The sequence below is a fragment of the Fonsecaea pedrosoi genome, assembly GCF_000835455.1.
Source record: "Fonsecaea pedrosoi CBS 271.37 unplaced genomic scaffold supercont1.4, whole genome shotgun sequence".
Classification (NCBI taxonomy): Eukaryota; Fungi; Ascomycota; class Eurotiomycetes; order Chaetothyriales; family Herpotrichiellaceae; genus Fonsecaea; species Fonsecaea pedrosoi.
In genome coordinates, this window is record NW_013550612.1 from 2657086 (window position 1) to 2681644 (window position 24559).

A 24559-nucleotide genomic window follows, 5' to 3' on the forward strand; every position below is an offset into this window, starting at 1 on the left:
ATGACTCAGGTTGTGATCAACTTCAGGTAGTCGGCAACGATCAGGGTGATCATTCTGTTCAATGTCAGCCTGTGAACCCTCCTGAGGGAGTGTTTGTACTTACGCATGTGGTGCAATCCTGACATAGTAGGTGCCGAATCCACGGTAGAATCTCAACCAACCTTCATCGCGGACCACCTTCTTCGCACAATCGAAGAAGCCGTTGTAAGGGAGCTTCCCGTCAGGACCTCTCTGCTGCTTCTGCAACCGCGTCTTGATGAAGTCAAATGGCAAGCTGAAGAACGAGGCAAAGAACCCAGCAATCGCGGACGCGCCAAAGCGGTTTGAGCTTTCTGAGATATCAGGGAAATATTGCTTCAGCTGAGTTTTGGATTCGGCAAAGAACGTGAGTTGACCAAAGTTGAGCGCCATTGCGCGGATGACGGTGGGGTATGCGCCGGCCCAGAGAGCCGTGATGCCTTCAGCTTTGGCAATGCGAGTTAAAGCGTCAAACACTGATCTATAGTTGGCACGGGCTTCTTTGGGTTTCAGCCCGTCAGATTGCATTCGAATGAGTGCCAAATCAGCGGGGTTGCCAACCATGGCAGCCAAACCACCAGCCGCAAGGCCTGCGGCGCCTCGCTCTGCGAATGTGACCTTTGTGCCGTTCTGCTCAGCCCGTGCCTGCAGCATGTTCTGGAAGGTGTCAAAGAAGCCCAGTCTTGCGGTGGTATAGACGGCTTGTCTCAACAGACCCGCTGAGAGACCGTTGTATAGATCGAGCACCTTCCCTTGAGCAATGATGTCTCTTGTTATCCCCAGAGCCGTGGGCTTTGGTCCTGTTTTCACACCCTCGCCCGCCAGCTGTAGGCGCACCTTAACCATGTCTATAGGCTGGATGCACGCGGTTGCAAACATGCCTGCAAGACCTCCGTTGACAAACGGGAGAGCAGCGCGCACGACTGGAAGGTGGAGGAAGTCATTTTTGGCCTGTACAGGGTTGTTCACTGCCTCGCTCGCGGCTTCTTCAACCTTTGTGGCGGCCGATCGAGCGCCATCCTTGATCCGGTTGGCAGTGCTACTAGACATTGTGCAAGGAGGGGAGAGGAGAGATGAGGCGGGGGGAATTAGGTCGACGTTGGCTCAGACAGCGGCAACACAGCGAGGAGAGGGTTCGTATCTAAGCTGGCGCAGTGTCTCGTTAGCAATTTCCCCACTTGCGTCCAAACATCGGTAAGGTGTGTGGTGTTCGAGAAACCAGCTCCAGTGGTCGAGTATTGCTGCAGGAAGAGGTGTCTAGACACGAATGGACGATGACTCACGAAACAGCAACAAACACCAGCAACTCTGTGCAAGTCAACGACTTGTCTCGTGCGGTGAGAAGGCGGTCTACTGACTGCCTATACACCGAGCGGGGAAGAGGAAGACGTTTTGGTGCGGAGGCTTTGGAGCTCGTCAGACACACACAACACGCAATTGGGACTCGACGGCAGCAGGCGACAGCAGGCGACAGCTCTTCACGTCGGTGACCGACGGGATGGATATACAGGAAGATGCAAACCCACACCAAGATGAAGGTTGTCTGGAGGACTCGTGGGTGTATTGCTGGGTTAAGAATGAAGAATCAAGGACGGCCCAACAGCTAGTGGGAGAAAAGGAAGAAGCCGGTCGGAAGAGAGGCTTGCCAACTCGGTTCAGATGATGTGCAATAGCTGGAGTTTCGTGAGCAGCCGTGGCGGTTGGCCGTGTGTCGGCGTCGTGTGTGAGTGTCTTTGAGTCGACCACTGACCTTGCCCAGGTGTCTGACCCTGTCAAGCCCTGTTCAATGGGCTAGAGCTAGGACAAAATGACGCTGGGGAGGGGAGAGGGGGGCTTAGGAATGGCAACATTCCAGGCCCGAGGATTGGATGAGAAAACCGGCCTGCGGCTTGATGGGCATTTGCGATACTCCGGACCCGGTTTAGCGATCAGAGGAACAAGGCGCCAGATGCGGGGAAAGGATTTTTTGGTGAGCCAACAAGCATCATGCACCACCAGGCGCTGCCACCACCACCTAAGAAGCCCATTCCAAGGGGATCCCCAGGGGACCCTTTTTGTGTCTTGTTTGTTGAACCGGACCGTTGACATGCCACCCATTCGCATCCCCCCAGCCAGCCCTTTCTCGCTACAACCAAGGATACCACCGCGTCTCACCACTTTTTCCTTTTCCCCAATGCATTTGGGGTTAGACCGAGGCCTCACCACATGCTACAGACTTTCTCCTTCTGCTTCAATAGCTTTTGGCCTTTCCCCAATCTAAATCGTCCAATGGATCCCTACTCAATCAAAACAGCTCGGATGTCGCTCTGGATCCCTGCGAAACTGCCAAGTGGCGAGTACACCGAACGAAAGACCCTCTGTCGGCCCCTCGGAAAATGGCATCACCCCCCGAAACACTGCTTTCGCGGAAAGATTCGGGCTATTCCTCACTCTCCGTGGCCCACTGTCCCAAGATGTCCATCGAGGCTGATCTGAAATTGCACGTGCAACGAGGCTGATCAAAGCATTGCCTAAGAATTGGTGTGGATATGATGGGATTTGGTGAGTTTAGTGTAGTGACGAGCTTGCAAAGCCAGACTCGTCAGCACTGGCGTGTTGATGTCATTGTTGTTTGGTCCCCCACTTGTTCAATGATACCGCGGATAGCCGCCCACTCTAGGCCCTAGGCCTGCTGGTGCAGCCCAAGTTAAGCCCTTGTGGCCCCTGTGAAGTCGCTTAGCGGGTTTCCCAACGCAAATCTGGGGAAGGCTTAATAGTTAAGCCCACCCACTGTAGCGGCCTCTATCATCCGCTCCGGGCACTCTTTTTGCCTACACCCAATGCCGACCTCGGCACCGCGGTAGGAGAAACTTTTCCCTATCAACCAGCACCACCATGCATCAGAACCTCAGCCTTGTCACAGGACAGAACCATGCTTTACCAAGTACAAGTATGATGATACTATGAGGGATGGAAAATTGCTTCTTGCGCCCCTACGCTGGGCACAGCGCCCAATCCCGGAATGTTCCGAGCAGCTTTCCGTCAGCCACCATTCCATGAGCAAAAGAGGACCGGTCTTGCTCCCGAAGCTGTGGCTCGATCCCTCACTCAATGCTTGGAATATCTCTGGGTTCTTAGCCGGCTACCATTCCGGATAGGACAAATTTCGGATCCTAACCTCGACGGAACGACCATGAATGCGCCATTTATCTTTCCACACGGAGGTAGAGACTCCGATGGTGACAACGGCGCTCTGCGTGGTTGACGGTAGATTTGTCGGTCAAACCCTAGGCTTGTCCTTCCGCTTCAGGAGCGCTTTGACGTTGAAGGGTTTTTTGATCTCCTTGATTCGGCGGAGCAAATCTTTCATTCTCTTCTCACGCTGTTCTGGCGTCGTGGATCCATTTTCGCGGGGCCCGGCCTCGGAAGCCGCAGTGGACGCCGGTTCAGTTGACGCTCTTTTCTGCCTGTTGTCTTTTGCGATCGCTTGGTACACTAGAACCCAACCTGCCACCCGCTCCTTCTTCGGTGCAATCTGCTCACCCGTAGTGCTTTTGCGGAGCCCTGTTTGTAGTTCGGTGTCCTGAGCCTCGGCCGATCTCCAAGGACAATATTCCAAGTGGTTGTCTATGGCATCCAATTTCCCAATCGCAGGTGGTTCGCCACGATATAGCCACAGACCCAGTGAGCGGAAACAGTGGTGGCATTCAATGACATCCTCAGATCTCCTCTCCCAGCCACAGATCGCTAGTCTAAGTGTGTCAATGTGAGGGCGTTCGAGTTCACTGAAACGGAATTCTTCCAACTCTTGAGCATTTACAAAAGGGTTCAATGGTAGAGGCTCAACGGGGGGGATTTCGTCTGAGCGACTGGCAAGACTGTCATAACGCGTTTTCAGTCCGGAGAGAGCCAAAGTTGTGTTTAAGAGACCTTCGATGCGCTGGATTGAGATGTCGCACCCTCGTTTTCGCCAGAGACATGTTTCTGCATGTGCCGTGACAATCATATCCTGGTACCTTGCGATAATATTGTCATAGATCTCGGCTGAGATGGCGAAGCTGTCTTCCTCGTCCGCACTTTCGTCACTAGGCTTCTCGGAAGACTTGAGCAACTCCTTGTCGATATTGAGATCAATATACAACCTCTCCTTGCAAACACCACATGCTACTGTATCTGTATCAACACAAACCCAGCCTCGTTTTGCCCACGCTGCGGCATTGATGGTATCGATAGATGGGACATGCCATTGTGTCACATGACGAAATGTCTCCAGTCGCTGGAGAAAGGCAGCTCGGCTTGATGGGAGATAATGTCCGCTCAGCGCAACCGGCACAGAAGTATATGATGCTGTAGTGTTTGAGGTGGGCGTAATCCGACGTCGCTTAGAGGAGTCAGAGGCGGCGTAGAGAGACAGTGAGGTTGCGGAGGCGTTGACGGATGAACGCGACGGTGAGGCTGAAGTCGAGGGGGGAGCGGAGGCGGCACCATCAGTAAGTGCCTCGAGGATGCGATCGAATTTGCGCTTCTTGGTCTCAATAGCATACGACATTATGAGGCGAGGCTCTAAGTAGGGTAGATGGACGCAGTTCAATGATTACAAGCCTAGAATCGAGAGTGTCTTTTTCTGTGCCTTGCGCATTCCACATTCAGAAACGAATAAACATGCGCTAACTTGATTTGGTTAGTCACAATTTTGGCTGAGGAACCCAAGTCGCTTCTCTCACTTCAGACTTTATCGTTCTTCACTTCACTCAGCATGTCACAGTATATGGAAGAGATGAACATGTGTCTTCCTCGTGCGATGGTGACTGTCACTGAAAGAAATGCAAACCTGAAAGCCGCCAGACACAACCCATTGCTAATCACTAACTGCCTACACTGGCGGTTCTCATGTGCCTCATCTGCCTCACCTGCTTTCACTCACCTCTTCAATCTACCGTACCTGCACTATGTGATCTACTCGGTCGTGAAGATTGAAACTGTCATAATGACTCCGGTGGACTGGAAACACAACTTTCCACACGCGGCCAGTCCTGCTCCCGTGAAGGATGGATTGCCCAAGTCTTCACTCGCGCACCCCAACATGTTGCCTTCTTTCACAAACGCGCCACTCTTCCTCACCTCTAATTACTTTCTGCATGACTCGTTTGACTGAACATCTCCTGTCTAGGGCTTTCTAAAGACTGCTATTGTTATGTTTGAGGTTCTTCCAGGACTCTACCATTTGCGATGAGCTCGCCTTTATCAGGCACGAGCTGGTCGTCCAGCAATGAGCTGGATGAGATTAAGGTGGTGGCCGAGGCTGAGCCACAATACCCTGTCCGGTAGGATTTCTGCCAGCAGATACATTAGAGAAACAGATAATTTCTAACAATAGTAGGCACAACGGATGGACACACGTCAATCTGCCACCTATGTCCGTCACAGCCAATCTTTCCTCTCCCCCATCCTCTCAATCAGACATCGACGATGAGGAAGTACCGTCGGTGCTTACCAGTCATTTGCGCGCCAGGATCCTCAGCTCAGCCCTCCGCATCAAGCAAGGCCGAAAGGGCAGGAAACGGACGACCGCCATCTTCGCGTCACCACCAACCAGATATCACTTTGAACTTGTTTGGCCTGGGGATTACCTAGACAGTACGATGCCAGCGGATGAAGACGAGAAGCCATGCACGAGGATCACTCGACCAGTCAAGAGGACGAGCCTCAATCGTCACAAGGCCCAAGACGGTATCCTGCCGATTTATCCAAGTGGAGTCAAAATGACCGTGACTGGGCATAAACGAACGTCATCAGAGGCATTCTTTGACTCTACTGAAGAGCCATCAGCAAAGAAGACACTAGCCATGACACAGGGTGGAAAGGTCTCTGTTTCTGTCGCGGCTGAAAAGGCACTCATTACTAGGGTGATATATCCAGCTTCGACCCTAGCCGGAGTAGGATCCTCCCTGTTCCTCAAGGCACAATCAACACCAACCAAAGTCAGTGAGATGATGAGACAGGAGCCGCCAATGGAGCCGTTCATGGACCCCTTTCCCTTGCCTACAACACTAACAATGGCGACACCCACCGAACCAGTAACACAATTCCTTGCAATCTCCTTCCGTGTTGAAGCGGCTCTTCGCTATGTCTCGTCTATCTTTTCGTCGCGATCAACTACACCATTTTACGGCGTGAAGAGTTCTGAGCCCAGCACTCCCACATTGATGAATCTTCAGATTTTTGCCGTTGTGGACGGCACTGAGAAGAATGGCGTAAGAAACACTATTTCTCTCGCAGACTTGTTCTTTCCAGATTGCCCGCCCTATCTCACAGGCACCATCGGTCCTCAAACCACTTCTCAGACGATGGACCCTGCTTCTTACATGACATTGCCCAAGGGCACTTTTGTGAGGGTCATTGTATCGATCTCTTTGACACAAGTCTCCAACGGCTTGGCCGCACCGGGAAGAGGTGCGCGTCTTATGTCGTGGCCAAATCCTGGCGTGAATACACCGATACCAGGTCGAGACACATATAAAATCAGCATATTGAACATTAATTACTCCAATTGGGGCGAGGTCCAGTTGATGATGCGCATCCTTGACTCGAAGCCGGAGACCTTGCCATTTTCTCCTCCAGTTATCCCTCCTTCAATTTCGACAGGGAGCGGCCTGGTAAGCGTCCGAAGCAATGAGTTTGACCTTCCCCCCATGCCCCTCTGGAGCAACAAAGGATAGAAAATGGTGTGCCGACTTTTGTGGGTGATGACTTTTCAACCAGGACATCACCAAGAGCTCTCTAGAGAGAATTTGTTTTTCTGTGTGAAAAGAAAAAATGTCGACCCAGACAAGGGGGTTGTGAACTGTGCGAATGTTGCCCAGGATGAAGACTTCACTGAGCGATGAAAAAGAAGAAATGCCGTGGAAAAACAAAAAAGATGTGACACTCAATGTCGCGGACAAAACTAACTTGTCAAGTGGCTAGATGGCCGATGAGCGAGCTACAAAGAGCCACGAAGGGGGTTGGTTGGTCTGTCAAGGAAGTGTTTGATTTGATTTGATTTTGAATTTGCATGCAAAAGCGGATATCCATATTGCCCGTCAACACAACCCAACAACAATGGTGGAGTACAACTATTACTCTATCAGCAAGACCTTGCCATAGGATGGCGGAGGCTGAACACAATGAATGCTCTCTGTGTAATAACATCAAAGAACTTGAGAATAACAATAGCCATAACCCAATTCTCGTCCGATCCGACGTGTATTGGCCATTACCATTAGCATTACCAATACCATGGCACCTATACCCATCCCATAATACAGCACTTGGTACAAACAAAAATAACACACCGCCAGCGTGAGCGTCGAGCGTCGGCGTCATTACTTCCTCTTCAAGTATCCCACAGGCTTCTTCTGGTTCTGAAACTGCCAAACCCTCAGCAACCCGTCATAACACTCCAGCGCCCAGTCCCAGAGGCCGGCCCTCCGCTGAGTTTCGTAGAACGAATCGTTAAGCACGATGCCCTTGGTCTTCAGTACCCAGCGTTGAGAAATGATCTCTCGTAGGAAGAGCAGAGCCTTGAGTTCCTTGGGATTCACTTTTCTCATCCTGGCTCGTCGGGCGAAAATCTGCGGAGATCCGAAGAGATGCCACATTTCCGGGGGCGGAAGGCCAGCGTTAGGAGGGACGGGGGATGCAAGGAGGCTGGCCCTGTTTTCCCATGGCTGCCGGATTTTCTTGGTGACGATGAGCCAATCGCGCATTCTCCTCCTGGGTTCAACATCGCTTCTGACCTCCTCGAGATCGATGCCATCCAGTGCTGCGGCCGCGGCAGCGACATGCTGGATCAGGCGGTCCGGTCCACGCAGGCGAGGCTCTGCGGCACCACCACTTACTTCGTCGTAACGATAGCGCCAATCCCATTCCTCAACCACACAGATCTTTCTGCAAAGAATCTGATTGTCAAATGGGTCAGCTGCCCTCATAATGTGGAGCATGTGGCTCTCTCGTTTGTTCAAGGTTGTTCTAGTCGCTGCTGAGGTGTTGACGTCGCCATTCATCTCAAAGTCTCCAGAGATAAGAGGTCCTTCGACCCACAAGGTCGTGGCCGGGCCATCAGGATCGCTGTCAAAGACGTCAAGGAACCGGGGCGATAATGGATCAGGTTGGGGTATAGTGATCTCAATTTCCCTGGGACTCTGTCGCGGATCGTTGCTGGCCTGTGCGCCCCCCTTGTCTTTTGCTTTTGCTTTTGCCTTTCCTTTGCCTTTTCGCGACGGACCTTCCAGCGCTGCCGTCGCTGGGGATGGTGAAGGGATCTCCTAGCCCTTCACACCCAACGATCCGATGAGACCATCTCTCCATCGCCCGATGTCCTTCGCCTTTTTGTTCCAGAGTTTCTCAGTCTTTTCCATCTCTTTGCGTGCGGCATCAAGTGCTTTTTGTGATTCCTGGACACGTTTCTGTAGCGCGTCCGCGTCAAGAAGACGGACATTCACATTCTCTGTCGTTGCAGTGTTTGCTGTAGTAGCAGGTGCTGATGGCGCCGGCGAGGGTTTGTTTGCGTGTTGAGGACCCGTGCTCGGACCAGCAGTGACGCGATTGTCCTGCTGTGCAGGATCTTCCATGCCCATTGATGGGCCTCTTGAGGGCAGGCGCAGCGCATTCGTCCTAGAATGCGGACCCAGGCCGGGAAGAGAGTTGATCCGCCCACTAGAAGCAACTCTGGTGGCTTGATGAGGGTCCCGAGTGGAGAGATCCCAGCTCCCGGGCATGTTGACCGGATCGTCGCCATCAAGGCCTTCCTCGCCCTCCTCATCAAGGCCTTCTCCATCGCCGTACAGCTCCTCTTCGCCTTCTTCATCGCTATCGCCGATCTCGCCGTCGATCTCGCCGTCTTCGTCGTCGAATGGCTCAAACTCGTCGTCATCAATCATCTCACCATCCTCACCCATGATCCAAACTACACCGTGCCGTTCACCCTGTCTGGCAAGCCTCTCCATCCCGCCGCCGAGGTTGGTGTAATCGTCGGCTTCGAGGACACCCAATCCAGCCATGGTACCCACATCTCCGAACTCTTCTAGATAAAGTTGTCGTCGCTCTTCAAGCTCGAGTAGCTTCTCACCCTCATCAGCGCTGAGATGTCTTAGAACCCATCCATTAGGTGTCACCAGACATCTCTTCAGTAGATCGTCTTTTCGCTCCCCTGCATCGGCAACACTAACGGCATTGCCGTCCTTCAGTGCTTGCTTCTCCTTGAGTGGTAGGTAGATATAGCCAAAAGCATCGTTGGCACTGTATCCGTTGCCATCAAGATACTCTTGGCCGCGTCGGGAGTCTGGCGGTAACTTATATGTAGCCGAGTTGAACGACGGTGGATTGAGCCACGGGTGATCCCGAGAGAGGTCCCCCATTTGGATGAGCGAGGAGAAGATCTTGGGCATCGAGGAGATATGTTCGTTGAGGAGTTTTTGCATAGCTGCATGGGCCGAAACGTCGTCAGTGGCTGTTGCCATCTTCTCCGCGTCATTGTACAGGTCTTGCATTGTGTAGGCGCTCTTGGCCTCCTCGAATCTAGACGTTGACTCGTGTCGAGGTGTTGCTATTCGAGAAGAGCCTGATTTCTGAGTGTGGCTCGCAGATTTTTCTGCCTGGTGCGAGGCGGGAAGAGCAGCCTTCTCCTTTTCCTCTGCCTTTTTTGAATCTGCTTTTGCCTCAATCGTTTCCACCTTCTGTTGTTCGGTTATGTCCTGCGATTTCATGCCAACATTCTCTGTCTTTGGCTTCACTCTCTCGTCGCCACTAGCTGGAGCGCTACTCCCCACTCGCTGCTTCTTTTGTTTCTTTTGTCGAGCGATGACCGGCGCAACCTCTTCCACTACGGGCGTTGTAGCAGCGCTTGGGACCGTATCTGTGGTTTCGGTTGTCTTCTTCGCCTTCTCTCGGCGTTCTTTCTTTAGTTGGGCCTTGCTTTTGGTTCGTTCTGGAGCAGATCCAACAATACTAGGCGGAGGAGAGCTTGCACGGGATACGTCATGGGAGAGGCGCTCAGACATTGCTGGAGTCGAAGGCCTACTAAGCTGAGCCGATGAGAGAGACAGCCGCCTCGAGCCTTTCTTGATAGCAGAAACTGGAGGCACAGCGCTGGATTTCTCGGTCGTAGAAGAAGCAGGGGTCTGTTCTAGCGTCTTGCTAAGCGTTCCAGTTGTCACGCGTAGAGTTCTTGGCCGTGGGATAGACGTCCTCGATGTCTCGGATGGAGTTGTGGTAACAGGCGTAGTCGGTCGAGGGCTCATAGTCGCCGGTGTCCCAACGACCGCCGAATCCAACATCGGCGTGGCAGATTTGTCCAATGCACTGGTATTGACAGAAGGCAGCGATGAGGTGGTAGGGGCTTCTGAGGCGGTCCCTGAAGGTAATTCTGATCTTCCAGATTTCGTTGCTGGGGCTTTCCCTTTACCCTTGATGTCTTCGACCTTTGCAGGAGTACGGGGGTCATCTTTCTTCTGAGGTTTCTCATCAACCCCTCCCAATACATCTGACTTTTTCTCAGTCTCAAGCTTCTGGCGGTTAGACTTTGGCTGAGGGGAGCCTAGACTGATATCAGTCACTCCAAGGCTAGCCTTCTTGCTTGAGATAGGCGCATCCTCAACCGGCGCGACCTTGGCGTCTTCCTTTGTTTTCGGAGTTGATGTGCGAGGGGCAATCGGAACGATTGGCACTGCTGGAGCGATAGGTACGGAACTGACTGATGTACTTCGTTGGCCGACCGCCAGAGCAGGCTGGGTTGGAGACGTCGACCTGATGGGAGGGGGATGTCCGTGGCTGAGCTCAAATCCAGGAGGAACTTTCGGTGTCGATGACCGGAGGCCGGAGCTGTAATGACTCTGGAAGGACGAGACGCGTGAATGCAGAGCTGAAGGCTGTGTCTCTGGACGGGCTGGCAGAGGGGGGAAATTCTTCTCATCCACTGCAAGGACAAGGTTAGCGAAGCATCCCAAACAACATCTAAATGCAGAGAGGACGCAGCCAGAACCATCAGACGTCGCGGCGGTGGGTACTTGACACGGGCAACAGGGTGCAGGCAAAGACAATCAGGCTTTTCGCATCATCAGATCCCTCAGCACAAGACTTTTCTTTTTTACAGTCTCTAGAACATTTCACCTAAAATGATTTGTAAGAAATTGTTTTTCTGATCTGCCTGACCATTTCGTAGCATGGTCAGAGAAGGGTACTAACATACATAACAAAGCCGTGAAAATCGGGACGATTGATGCCGCTGAAGAAAAGCCTGATGCCGATAGATTGATTTTTCGATGCGTCCCACGCTCGCCCGGGACCATGACTGTGACCATGCCGTGACTCCACTAAGCTTTCGCCATTTGGCTACTAGCTTATGCATTGCTCGCTGATCCGAACAGGTAGGCCTCATACCACCAACGCCAAACAGAATCCATCATAAAGAAGAGAAAAGGAATGAAAGGGCAATTGAGATGTTGTGGTTGGGATGTCGTCTGGTCACCATCGATTGTACCCGCCGCCGCCGTATAGGTTGGATTGCTGGTACCCACCTTGATTACCCCCAAACAGCCCCTGCCCTGTCGTGGTGCCCTGATGGACTCTTGCTGACGCAATGCTCGGGTCTGCAAGATGCTCTACACCACCTCCTGAAGAGGAAGTGTTAGCGTGTCTGTGCTTCTTGCCCTTTTTCCTTTGCTTGACAAGTCCGGGGTCTTGGTATGTCTGATACTGAGCGTAGAGCGGGTTGAGGACGCCAGGGGCAGGGGCTGATAATGGGGGTGACCGAAGGGGGTTATTTTGCAAGGAAAGGAGCAACTCACGCTTAGACAGATCATGACCTTGATTTGTTCCACTGCGATTTCTCGAATAGACTTCGGCGTTAATATCTTTGGAAGTTCCGAAACCAGGGTTTGTGAAATTCTGGCCATGAGCGAACATGCCGCCGCCACTGACCGGAGGCGTCCCCGCTGTTGGTAAACCAGGTGGAGGTCCTTGAACGCCGCTGGAATAGAAGTTCTGCTGCTGCCCTTGGAAGCGACTGGTTGTCCCAGCTTTGGCGTCGTTATTGAAGTATCTAGAACCGTGACGTTGATGACTGCTAATCTGCTCGTACTGGGCTTGGCTGTACTGTGGTCCTCTTCTGTCAAAATCTGACATCTCGAAAGCGATGTTCTGGGAGCTGGGTTGACCGAGGCCTGGTGCTTGTGGCAGATTGCTAGTGTTGAGAAGGCCCAATTGTTGTCGTTGTTGAGGCGTCAAACTGCGATTATTCAAAGCCGTTGAGGGAAATTGGTCGCTCAAAGACTGGGAGGGCCGTCCAATCGCACCACGAGCTGAAGAACCTCGAGGATCATCCTCTGGTTCGCCCCCTAGCGCGAGGCTACCAGCAACGATGTTGTCTTCGTCTAGAGTCTCTTCGGCGGCAGATGTGGCTTGGGCTTCTAGCTTGGCCTTTGCCTCAGCCTCTAGCTTTGCACGTTCGGCTTCTTCTTTCTCCCGCATAGCGCGGCGTTTGGCACCGCCATAAGGGTCGATAAAACAGGGCATGTCGTCCACTGCGGCGCGAGCTTCGGGGCTGAGACACGAGTCGTCGTAAATGAACCGGTAGCTCCGTGATACACATCGTAGAACCTCCTCGTATTGTTTTTGTATCGGGTCCAGAGGTTTCGGCTTCGGTCTGGAAACTGTTTGGTCTGGTCTCGATACCGTCTTTGACGGGGCGGTCGAAGTGGATGGTTGACTGGCATGAGGCTCCTTACCTTTGTGCTCGTCCGTTTTCTGAGCAGCCAGCGAAGCATGTGTAATTTGCGGACTGGGAGTGGCCCTGCTGTTGGTCTGACTTGCTCGCCTCGTGCGTGCGACGGACGCATTGGCGGTTGCCCAGCTAGCTGTGGAGGGTAAGGCAGAACCATCGTGGGAATTCTTCCTGCTGTTGTCATTCTCTTTGCTCCCTTGCCGAGCCATTGGTTGGGTGACTGAGTTTTGGGCGGCGGAATGAGGTCGAGGTGGAGGGTTCATTTGCGAAGTCGTGGCTGACACTGCAGGTCGAATCGGTAGTTTTGCGCCGTGGGGTTCGTTTTGCAATGAGCTGTGCTGGCCATCTTCACCCGTCTCATGAAGAAAGCTGCAGTTCTTATTGGTACACGTTTCCCCTCGCAGATAGGCGGAGCAGTACTTGGTGGTGCCAAATTGGGCTCTCAGAACACGATCGCCGTTGAGAGATCCATCGACAGTGTTGATGCAGAGAGCAGCGTCCTCTTTGCGAGCATATGTCACGTAAACACCGATTCCCTGGTTAGCAGCGCCTGGTTTGGCTTTGCTCACCACAATTTTCTCTATTTCGCCGTACTGACCGAAATATTCTGGACCTCGGAGTGTTTGAAGCAGTGCCTGTTCATCTTTGATCTGTGGTATGAGGCCGATAACGTAAACAAGATTTTGTTGCTTGACACGCACACCAGCTAGATTGCGACGTGAAGAATTCTCCACTTCACGTTTCTCGGTTTCCTTTCGTTTGGCTGCGGCTTGCTTTTTATTCTTGTTTAGTTGGTCGAGTTTGAATTCTTCAGCTGTTGGGATTTTGTACTGGATGGTCTTTTCATCGTAAGGTCTTCGACAGTTTGGGCAAGTGCTCTTTTCGTAGGTGGTCTTCAGACTGTTGAAGCAGAACTGACATATCTGCGTCGAGTGTTAGTAGTGATCGAGCCAAAATCGAATGGGCCGACATCAGAGTGCTGGAGATGGTAGAAGTATTCTAGGGAGTCGATGCTTACCTGGTAGCCACAAGGACATGGTCTGAAGTTCTTGTCGGATAGGTCAAACTCTTCGATGCACAGTGGGCTGTCCGTCACGTAATCAGCCTCGAGCCAACATTGCGACAGATCGACTGCAGCTGAACTCACCAAGTCTCCTCGTCATCATCGATGACGGTATCCTGCGACCTACTCATAACGGGGGAGGTGATGATATGGTTGTGAAAAGTTCCACCTCTTTCGGCTCCTGCACCAGTGAATAAAGGTTAAGAGTGTCCTCCATGCACTATGGGGTTTAATATCGAGTCTAGTGTGTAGTAGTCATCTGAGGAGTACTGGGCAGTTTGGGGGACTGAGTCTCAGGAATGATATTGATCGTGACGAATGGCTGAAATGAGGCAAAAAGGGAGTATACAAAGTGAAGCGAAATGAAATACGCCAGCGAAAGCCACGGAGAGAAGGCGAAGGTTGCGTTGCAAAGACTCGCGACTGCGGCAAAGAACCTCGCACTAAGCCAGATAGCGTCTAGTAGACAAGCTCCGGTCTTGGCATTTCAAAGAGCTCCGCCATGACCCTGCGAGGTTATGGGACTGCTTCATCTTGTCAATGAGATTCTGTCTGATCCAGGCCTGCATTTCCACGGTCTGAGACCTGCAAAATGTCGTCAACAAAGACAATACTGCGTCTGGCTAGCAAGAGGCCACTAGGTGCGGTTTCACAGGCTAAGGGATGCGTCCAGCGCGCTTCCCTTTCTCAATCGACGAGGAGTTATGCCGCCGACAAACCTGGACCTGACCTCAGAACAGCCGGGCCCGATCTCCTCTCCGAGCTGCGAAAGGCTCCTCGCCCGCGTGAGTATGGAATACTGAAGAATCCGAACAAACTGCTGACTTTCGGAGAAGCCCAGGGTAAACTATCAGCACCCATCGTCAATGACGCAGACAAATATGCAGACAAAGCCCTACCTCTCCATCAATACGGCCAATACCTGATGTCCTGCCTACCCAAATATATCCAGCAGTTCTCAGTATGGAAGGACGAACTCTGCATCTACATTTGCCCCACCGGTGTCATTCCTGTCTTTACGTTTCTCAAGTACCACACTGCGGCAGAATATACCATGGTTGCAGATATTACTGCAGTAGACTTTCCTACCAAGAGCTACCGGTTTGAAGTTGTATACAATCTGCTCAGTGTGCGACACAACTCCAGAATACGAGTCAAGACATATGCGGATGAAGCGACCCCAGTCCCTTCCATCACGTCCCTCTACGACGGCGCAAACTGGTATGAGAGGGAGGTCTATGACATGTTTGGCGTATTCTTCACTGGTCACCCTGATCTACGGCGAATAATGACGGACTACGGTTTCGATGGACATCCGCTGCGCAAGGATTTCCCCTTGACTGGGTACACCGAAATCAGATACGATGAGGAGAAGAAGCGAATTGTGGTGGAGCCCCTTGAAATGACACAGGCGTACCGAAACTTTGAGGGTGGTTCAAGTGCTTGGGAACAGGTTGGTGTTGGCTCGGACCGGAAACCAGCAGAGTTCAAATTGCCCACACCAAAGCCTGAAGAGAAGAAGGAGGAGAAGAAATAGGCCCAGCAGTCTTGCTGGCCGAAGTCTGCAAAGGTTCATGAATTGGAGGAGAGAATGTAGAGCGTCTCAAGACGCCATGTACATATGGGAGTCGATACATGAACGCGGTTCCATTGCAGGCCTGTCGTCTCCAAAAAAGATGCTGACATCCAGTCCCTCTGCAAGCGCATTCACTTCCCCTCCTACTTTATAAGGCATCACGACCAACCACTCTAAAATGGTGCACATTCATCTCATTGTGAGCGACCTCGACTGCGCATTCGCGTAGTGGAGACAGTCTCCTCGTCGCTCCAGGATTTTAATTCATCTCCAACCAGTAGTAGCTATATACATAACATCCTTGTAGCTTCCCGTACATCATCGAGTCTCCTATGTCCCCTCACTTTCGTCATGAGCACAGTTTTTTTTCTTCTTTATTTTTGCCCATTTCTTTCAGAATGTTACTTGGTCGTCGAGGGTGTGTGGTTCTTCGTTCCCCTAGCGTGTACATATCACGGAGCATTTTCTAGAAGAGCCAGCCATCTACAGACCAAATACAATATACCTGACATACAGTACAAAGCTACGGAAGCATAGTAGGGTGCAGGAACCTTTGCATCTATCTACTGCAGGTGGGTGAGTGGGATCTCTTCTGTGCTGGGGAGAGGCTTTGCCATTGCTTCTACTTCTGCTTCTGCTTCTCTCCGCCGTGGGCTGACCAGTCAAGATCGTCACCAGGTCGCGTGTGTTTGATGGCTGGGAGAGTGGGCGTCAACTTCATAAAGAGTCAGTTGAGGGTCTAGAAACTATGTAACTATATTTCTTAGAACTGGTTTCTCGACCACTCTGACATTTTAACTCACCCCATCTCCTAGGTAGGTATTTATTCCGGTTCTACACCATCTCGATGATGGATGGCTAAATGGGCATGGAAAAGCAGTGCTTCCGCTTCCGACAGGCGTCTCCGCGCAGGTAAGATTATTTGCGCAAGGATGTTGAAAGTTGAAAAGGTGACGACCTGATCTCTATCTATCTGGTGTATTCAATGTGACAGTCCCTGGCCTTTTTTTTTGGTTGAACAAATCCGGACTCCCGTCTTCTCAATAAAGACTCTCAAAGAGTGACGCTGCTGACACTCAAGACGCCCTTGGCGCCGACGAGCTCTCTCTTGAGGTCGTCACCCACCTCTTTGTCCACACCCAGTATCATGAGTGCCTCGGTCGTCTCCTTAGGAGGGGGAGAAGGGGCTGAGCCCTTCGCGGCTAAGTTAGCAGAGAACGTCGCGGGCGCCACGCTCATAAAGTTGATATTGACGCCTTCTCGGCCGAGGATGCTGCCCACGACACCAATCTTGCCTGGTGAATCGTAATTGTGGCAGATCAGCAAGGTGCCTTCGGGCACAAAGGACGTCGCGAAGCGATCCAGCCGGGAAATAAAGGGCGAGTTATCGCTGCAGTAGCCGGAGATGATGTGTTGCTTGCTGGCAGGCTGTGCCTGTTGGTCACCTGCTGCATTGGACGATATTGAGAGTCCTTCAAGCGCGCTAGAATGCCGGCTTAACGACGGAGATCGGCTCGCAGGTCGTGCGATGAGGGTGACCAAGCTCGAGTACGCTTGCGTGGACGGGTCTCGAGACTTCTGCTCGTTGACAAAGATCCCTCTCTCCTTGGCCACCATCTCCGCGTTGACGATGTTGACGTTGAACCCCTCGGCATCGGAAATAGGTGAAGTGAGCCCTTTGATCAGGGCCGCAAAGAGCGGTTTCGTACTCGACATGTTTGCGATCTCGCCCTCGTAGATGAGGTCGAACGTATTCATGTTCCTCTGGTGGAGAGGTTGTGTAGGGGATGTAAAGTGTTGCGTGTACAAAGATCCCATCTTTTCCACCAGTTTCACGAAAGGTTGAAGAGTCTTGTATTCGGCGGGTAGGATGATGGGTGCGTTCACAGCGCTCCTCGGTAGGTCTCCCGCCAGGATCTGGAGGACCTGTTCGCAGACGTCTATGGAGACGTTTTCTTGTGCTTCAACCGTTGACGCACCAAGATGTGGTGTTGCGATGCATTTGGGATGTTGGACTAGTTTTGCTGCGGATGAGTTCGGGTCCTTATGTGGTGGTTCCGAAGTAAATACATCGATCGCAGCGCCGGCTATTTGTCCAGATTCCAAGGCAGCCAGAAGGGCTTCTTCATCGATGATGCCTCCACGAGCTACGTTGAGGATGCGGGCGCCACGTTTCATCGAGTTGAGTTCGGCTGTTGACAGCATACCGCGGGTTGCAGCAAGCATTGGTGTGTGGATTGTCAAAAAGTCGACAACAGGCAAAAGCTCCGACAGAGACTCGACGAGTTGGACGTTGGCAGCGGCTGCCACTGATGGGGAGGCATAGGGATCTGCTGCGACGACATTCATGCCCAGCCCGCGTGCCATTCGAGCGACAATCAAGCCGACTAACAGACACCAAAATCGTCAGAACCAGCCTCGACCCATGATGAAGACGGAGAAAACATGTATACCTTTCCCTAAGCCCACAACTCCCAACGTCTTCCCCTTGACCTCCACACCAACGAGCCTGCTCCTCTCCCATTTCCCTGCTTTGAGACTCGCACATGCATCGGGGACATTCCTCGCCATGCTCATCAACAGGGCAATAGTATGCTCGGCAGCAGCCTGAATATTCCCACTTGGGGAATTCACCACAACAATGCCCAACCGCGTTGCAGCAGGGACATCGACATTATCTACACCAACGCCGGCTCGGGCGACTACTTTCAACTTCCGCCCTGCCTGCAGGAGATCGTTGGTGACCTTTGTCTCAGATCGGACGAGCAGAGCATCGTAATCCGGGATGATCGAAACAAGTTGTTCCGGCGTTAGACCTTGCTTTTCATCGACAATAAGGGTTTTCCGAAGCAGAGCCAGTCCGTCTGGGGACAGTTTCTCCGGACAGAGGACTCGGGCCTGGACTGTATCACCATTGCTGGTAGCCATTTTGCTCCAAATTCAGTCCACGATTTTGCGTGGGACAGTTAGAGGGCGGTGTACGTATCACTAGCAAATGGTATTGGTTGACAGCAAAAAATTTGCTGAAGCTGAGAATGCAAAGCTTTCAGGAACCCAACAATGCGAGACCGAAAAGGGACAGTGGCGGTTAGAAGATTGGACTGTGAGGCCAATGGAAGGGACAGATAGATAGATCTGATATTTCTCGTGCTTTTGACTACCCTTTGATGTCCAAAAAAACCAGTGATCGAACCACGTTTTGGGTTGTGCAAAGACATTTTCATTTTCTCCGTGGGTCGGCCCATGCTCCAAGTCCATTCGTTGGCTGGATGTTGTGCGTCACTCATATTATTAGTGACAAACAAGCAATGAAGTCGACAAATGTGGAGTTTCAAGTGGCCGAAGTCGCAGGGGCAGGAATTTTGATGCCAACCCCACGATCTGGGGGAGTTTGTTCGGGGATTTTGGGGGGTGGCAAACTGTGCAAACAGAGCAAACAACTTGGCCCGAAGCAAAAACAGCCATTCCCAGACCATGTGTCGCCTTCCAAAGAACCAGATATACACCCAGAAACATTTCTCAGTATTCCAGTGCCTCTTCAAACAAGCCTCTCAGTTGCTCTCTTTCCTCATTCACCTCAGCACTCAAATTGGGCGCCAACATGAGGACCCGTCTTTGAGGCAATGTCCCCTCTACCAGATCGTCAATACTCTCCCGTGTGAACCCCAGGGGTTTCAAGCCTCGAGGCTGGTCTCCCAAGCCGATGAGAAACTCTGATAAGGCTTCACTGAGGACCTCGCCTGCGCTTTCCTTCTTGACATTGGAGATGTCCTTGCCAAACACTTCTGCTGCGGCCAAATGTCGCTCCGGATTGCTTGGGCCGGTGAACTTGAACACAGCAGGAGCCGTCACGGCAACACTGACACCATGGGGGATGATAGGGGTCTCAACCACGTACCCGGAATGTTTGTAACCCGGGTTTTGACCACTGATCGGGTAACTCATGCCGTGGCACAGATGGACACCGGCATTGCCAAAGCCGACACCAGCCAAAGTCGCCGCAAGAAGCATTTCACTTTGAGCTTCGTGGTCTTCCGGGTCTTTGACGGCGCGAGGCAAGTATTTGACTGTCGCTCTCAGCGCATTCAACGAGAAAATATCCGAAATGGGGTTTGCACCCTGGTAGGCTGGGCGATTGATGGGATTTGTAGGTCTGGGGGTTCTCTCGTGGTAAGGAATGGCAGTCCAGGATTCGAGTGAGTGGCACAGCACATCCAAGCCAGAGGAGGCATGAACAGCTGATGGCATTGTGCGAGTATTGAGGGGATCACAAATGCCTAGAGTAGGCTTGAGGTTTCGGTGTGCGATACCGGTCTTTGCCCGCTTCTCCACTAGATCGAAGATGGCTGTTCCTGTCGTCTCTGAACCTGTGCCAGCCGTGGTCGGGACAGCCACAAGCGGCTTGAGTGGTTTTGTGATTGGCAATCCCTTACCCAGGGGAGCATTGACAAAGTCCAAGAAGTCCGCATCTGGGAAGCAAGTGTATAGATTCATCAATTTCGCCGTGTCAATTACCGAACCTCCTCCCACAGCCAGAAAAGCGTCTGGCTGATATGGTTTGGCAAAAGCAATGGCATCCTTGACGGAGCTGTCCTTTGGCTCGACCCGGCATTTGTCGTACACGGTGAACTCGATTCCTTCTTTGGTCAACCCTTCAATTACTTGCTTCATTGCGTTCAACTTGGACACATTCCCGTCGGTGACCACGCAAACCCGCTTGGCGCCCATGTTCTTAAAATCCATGCCCACCTCTTTTGTGCAGCCTGGTCCAAAGCGGATCGAGCTAGCGGCCATCTCGAACGCGTATTCTTTGGATCTCGAGCTGTCGATGGGAGTTGCCAGTCTTCGTCGGGCCTCGCCGAAAGCTGCATGGTCATGATGGTAATTGGGGTTGGAATGACATGGACAGTTGGGAGGATGACCGAACTGGATCGCTCGCAGCAAAGAGGTCGACCGCTGGGAAGCGGTCCTTGCGACACGGATGGCGGGTGAAAGGACCATGACTGTGACGGATGGAACGGATTCAGCGCGTGTTGGAGGGTATAGAGAACTCGGCGCACGCGACAGGATAGCAACTATAACAAGAGAGGAGAGACCACGGCGATCTATGTGACTGCCCAGCTGTTTGCTGTAGGTTTTCACCAGCAGAATGTTGACTTATAAAAGAAGCGGAGATACTCGTACATAGCTAGCCCCATATTCATCTCTTGGTTCATCATGTGAGGAGACCGAGGCAAGTGTGGAGGGAGCTACCAGCGAGTTGAAGCCTGGAAATAAGCTGTGGTTGACTATGATTGGGGGACGCTGGATGCTTTCAAGGTGGGAGATCTGTGATTTGACACCCATAGCTGCGGGGCAGTGGCAGCTGGTTGCTCCCCAAAACTTCCACCGGAAAGTGTTGTGGATGAAACTCGGGCACCCGACGGCTGAAGGAAAGGCGGGCGTCGTAAGGGGAGTGGCGGGGTTGAAACCCCTAGAAAGACATGGGCGATTGGGTGTCGCAGGTGCCGTGAGGGGGAGAAGTGCGGAACCAATTCGTAAGCCAGTCAACTGCCCCACGTCATGCTGCGACATTGCGCATCATTGCAGAATTTCAATGAGCAGTCGAGTGCTGCAAACACGACTTTCCCTGGGGTTGCGACCTTCTCAAGTCAGCTGTCGACGGCATTTAGAGCTCTGAGTTGTATCTGAATAGCTTTATCAGTTGGCATTCGATGCTATCACGCCTCACATCACGCCTACCTCGACTCCAACAACTCTTGCACCACTTCCAAACATCCAGCACAACTACTACGTCTAGGCCCTTGACAACCTCGACCTCTCAGTCTGCGACAATGACGGATCAATCGAAATGGAAGTTTAACCACACCATGCTCCGGGTGAAAGACCCACAGCGCTCTATCGAGTACTACAATCTCCTGGGTTTGAACTTGATCAACAAGCTGGACTTTCCTGACAACAAGTTTTCTTTGTATTTCCTAGGTGAAATGCCGTCGTCTTCCCTTCGTCTAGGGCTTTCGCTAACGCTTCGCAACAGCCTATGATGGCCCTTCCTCCGCCTCGAAAGATGCGCATTGGACCGATCGCGAGGGTGTCATTGAGCTCACACACAACTACGGTTCCGAATCGGATCCGGATTTTACCATCAACAACGGCAACAAAGAACCCCACAAAGGCTTTGGCCACATATGCATCTCAGTCGACAATATTCAAGCTGCATGCCAACGCATTGAAGATGCCGGGTATAAATTCCAGAAGAAGTTGACCGATGGACGTATGCGGAGCATCGCGTTTGCTCTGGACCCTGATGGATACTGGGTGGAAGTCATCGGTCAAAAGCCGGTGGAGCAGACGGAAGATATCAAGACAACAGAGACGAGCACTTACAGGATGAACCACAGCATGATCCGTGTCAAGGACCCAGAAAAGTCATTGAAGTTTTACCAAGAAGTCATGGGTATGTCACTCATGAGGACTTCCGAACAAAAGGCGGGTGGCTTCACTTTATATTTCTTGGGATACCCGGGCGACTATGGAATTCCCAAACCAGAAGACTCTCCTAATGGCGTGAACCCACTAGCTGGGAAAGAGGGTCTGCTTGAACTGACCTGGAACTATGGAACCGAAAAGGAGGAAGGTAAAGTATACCACAACGGCAATGACCAGCCTCAAGGGTTCGGACACATTGCCATCAGTGTGGACGACTTGGACAAAGCGTGTGCATTCATGGAGGAGAAGGGAGTCAACTGGAAGAAGCGGCTCACAGACGGTCGGATGAAGAACGTTGCCTTTGTACTGGATCCGGATGACTATTGGGTTGAGATCATCCAGAACGAGAGACTCAAGAAGTCGACAAATTGGTGATTTGGCCTGAGCGTTGTTGGGACTCGAGACTGGCATGATCCCGTAGAATCCAGAAGGAAGCTGGATTCAGAGCATGCCATGCTCTACCTATGAATGTTATCGAGCATTTACTGCAGTACAGCGAGACCAAAGAGGGAAACAGCCAAGTCTTTAATATCCTTCTGAGTGATGACCGGCCGTAAGCTGCTCTACCCAGTACCTGTGATTCATATCATCTTGCTTCCAAAAGCAGTCTTTGCAGTACACGCCATCTTAGGCCTAGTCTTTGGGCTTAATATTACATATCTCGCTCGTCCTTCGTCTGGGTCGAGCCATATCAGGACGGCTCGCCCCATAAAGGGGGTTAGAGTGATGCCGCCCTAGGATTGGGAACTCATCTTGATGGGCTCCGGCTGGTCAAGATTGGCCAACGCTTTGTCTAGACTAGCATTCGCGCGTGGAAAGCGGCAAGGCTGTCTGGGCATTTTCGACCTTAGCGCCATCACAGCCTCACTTCGGTTGATGAGAGTCGAAATGCATTGTGTGTCCAGGACGACCATGTCGATAGGCTGCAATGGGTAGCGGGGCGGGCTGTGAGTGCCAAGAACGGACAAGCTTTTCCACTTCTGGCCGCAACATGAACCATTGACACCAGGTCTCAGGTTAGCGCCGCCAGCAAATCAGTTCCATCACAAAACTCTGGCCTGTGGTCCTGCATCACTCTTTACAAGCTATGTGCACTTAAGCTTGAGTGACAGAAAATCAACACGTGGGAGTGCTAGCACAGGCTTAGTCGAGTTCGGCTGCCACGGGCAAGAGGCCCTTCCCTCGGGGGACCCATTGGAAACCGAATACTTTGACTCGAGTCTATCACAATCCTCTCATATCTCTCAAGCGCTTCTACACCTGTCATAAGCATGTCTGAGAGTACACTCGACTCTGGTGTGCGAGGAACGTCTCTAATATTTCCTCTCGAAGCCGATATCTGGACGATAGAAGAGCACGGATTCTCATTCGAAACTGACATGTGCAAGCTAGGCGCCGTCATATATGAAGTGGTCGAGGGGCAAGAGCTTACAGACTTTGACCGAATCGCTGAGGAAGTGAATAGCTGGCCACCCCGGGATCAACTCCCTTCTACGGACGGTGTTTTCTTAGGATCGGTAATCGAGGCTTGTTGGACGAAAGGGAAGGTTTCGAACAACCGATGAGCTATGTCAGATGCTCGAAGAGGTGTCCATTACCAACGAGGTCAATGATGATTCTTTGTCAACATTTTCAAACTCGGGGACGGACGATGCCCACAATCACTGAGTCGCATCAGCCGAGAGGGATCTAATTGATGTCTGTTTGGCAACCTTGAAGCGGACGTTGGCTCGTGTGTTCCCATGGAATCCCCCTCCTTGCGACAGTCATTCCTTGAAATTTATTCGACATCTGCTTGATTTAGCCATCCAAACCAAAATTTCTTTGTATTTCTCAGGATAGCAGCTACTGGATGGTCCCCGGTCGGATTTCCATGGCGAGCCTTGGAGTGAGCTGGATTTGTGAGGTGGTTTTTCCCAGAGCTTCTCGGCTGCCGTAATTCTTGTTTGGTCTTTAAAGTGTGAACTTGGGGTTGTCAAGTCCTGAGACACGCAGCTAAGTGTGTGCGTGCGTGTGTCCGTGTGAATAATTATACGGAGGACCACACTTTCCCGACCGTTCAATCCCCGGGTCTCTTTCGGGAGACGTTTTGCGAGCTGCAGCTCCGGAGGGTTCAAGAGACGAATAGTAATCACGTACTCGGTGCCTCGTAGATATCGCGTGTAACGCATCACGTCTCGCTCTCGTGCCGTCCATCTTCGTATTGCTTGACCGTGCTTACTTCCCAATACTATTTACTTTGAGATTTCTTGATTTCTTTTCTCCGGTCTCTTTTTGAGAGCCGAGGCGTGATCAGTTTCCGGAATCGACTTACTTCCTATCCTGGGGAAGTTGGCTTGTAATACGAGTTTCTTGTACGAGCCTCGCTCGGCTGTTTCGCGCATTTGCGAGTGCGAGTGCGAGTTAAGTACGAGGTACTACAGATGATCGAGGAGTTGCTCTGTCAACCACCACCGCCGCCGGTGCCACAACCTCTTCCCCAGTCGAGCTTGTCGCTGTCCGATCCCATTCTTCTGTCCCACGACCATTCCTGTTTTCACTCGAAGGAACAAGCGAGTGGTAAACAACACACAGCGGCCGGGTGAATGTCACAACCTGCTACTAAGTACTAACTCGTCCAAAGGCCGCCGCAGAAGCAGCAGCACAAAATGTCATCTCAGACACGGTAGCCTCG

General features: G+C 52.0%; 9 protein-coding genes across 9 annotated transcripts; 3 read left to right on the plus strand and 6 right to left on the minus strand.

Moving 5' to 3' along the window:
• Nucleotides 1-5: 5 nt before the first annotated feature.
• On the minus strand, nt 6-1068 carry Z517_06761 (uncharacterized protein; the record flags this gene model as incomplete). The annotated part of the gene is made up of 2 exons (XM_013428500.1): nt 6-54; nt 104-1068. 2 exons carry the CDS (start codon nt 1066-1068, stop codon nt 6-8), a joined length of 1014 nt encoding a protein of 337 aa, XP_013283954.1.
• Nucleotides 1069-3277: 2209 nt separating this feature from the next.
• Z517_06762 (uncharacterized protein) lies at nt 3278-4546 on the minus strand (the record flags this gene model as incomplete). The annotated part of the gene is made up of 1 exon (XM_013428501.1): nt 3278-4546. The coding sequence occupies one exon, from the start codon at nt 4544-4546 to the stop codon at nt 3278-3280; it is 1269 nt and encodes a 422-aa protein (XP_013283955.1).
• Nucleotides 4547-5226: 680 nt separating this feature from the next.
• Nucleotides 5227-6716, plus strand: Z517_06763 (uncharacterized protein; the record flags this gene model as incomplete). The annotated part of the gene is made up of 2 exons (XM_013428502.1): nt 5227-5321; nt 5378-6716. The coding sequence occupies 2 exons, from the start codon at nt 5227-5229 to the stop codon at nt 6714-6716; spliced, it is 1434 nt and encodes a 477-aa protein (XP_013283956.1).
• Nucleotides 6717-7361: 645 nt separating this feature from the next.
• On the minus strand, nt 7362-8042 carry Z517_06764 (uncharacterized protein; the record flags this gene model as incomplete). The annotated part of the gene is made up of 1 exon (XM_013428503.1): nt 7362-8042. One exon carries the CDS (start codon nt 8040-8042, stop codon nt 7362-7364), a length of 681 nt encoding a protein of 226 aa, XP_013283957.1.
• A 261-nt stretch (nt 8043-8303) lies between these two features.
• Z517_06765 (uncharacterized protein) lies at nt 8304-13951 on the minus strand (the record flags this gene model as incomplete). Its single annotated transcript, XM_013428504.1, has 4 exons — nt 8304-10951; nt 11553-13680; nt 13776-13842; nt 13905-13951. 4 exons carry the CDS (start codon nt 13949-13951, stop codon nt 8304-8306), a joined length of 4890 nt encoding a protein of 1629 aa, XP_013283958.1.
• Nucleotides 13952-14412: 461 nt separating this feature from the next.
• On the plus strand, nt 14413-15357 carry Z517_06766 (NADH-ubiquinone oxidoreductase 30.4 kDa subunit, mitochondrial; the record flags this gene model as incomplete). The annotated part of the gene is made up of 1 exon (XM_013428505.1): nt 14413-15357. The coding sequence occupies one exon, from the start codon at nt 14413-14415 to the stop codon at nt 15355-15357; it is 945 nt and encodes a 314-aa protein (XP_013283959.1).
• Nucleotides 15358-16449: 1092 nt separating this feature from the next.
• Z517_06767 (phosphoglycerate dehydrogenase) lies at nt 16450-18324 on the minus strand (the record flags this gene model as incomplete). The annotated part of the gene is made up of 2 exons (XM_013428506.1): nt 16450-17783; nt 17850-18324. The coding sequence occupies 2 exons, from the start codon at nt 18322-18324 to the stop codon at nt 16450-16452; spliced, it is 1809 nt and encodes a 602-aa protein (XP_013283960.1).
• Nucleotides 18325-18915: 591 nt separating this feature from the next.
• On the minus strand, nt 18916-20397 carry Z517_06768 (uncharacterized protein; the record flags this gene model as incomplete). Its single annotated transcript, XM_013428507.1, has 1 exon — nt 18916-20397. The coding sequence occupies one exon, from the start codon at nt 20395-20397 to the stop codon at nt 18916-18918; it is 1482 nt and encodes a 493-aa protein (XP_013283961.1).
• An 833-nt stretch (nt 20398-21230) lies between these two features.
• Z517_06769 (lactoylglutathione lyase) lies at nt 21231-22260 on the plus strand (the record flags this gene model as incomplete). The annotated part of the gene is made up of 2 exons (XM_013428508.1): nt 21231-21378; nt 21434-22260. The coding sequence occupies 2 exons, from the start codon at nt 21231-21233 to the stop codon at nt 22258-22260; spliced, it is 975 nt and encodes a 324-aa protein (XP_013283962.1).
• Between the last annotated feature and the right edge of the window lie 2299 nt (nt 22261-24559).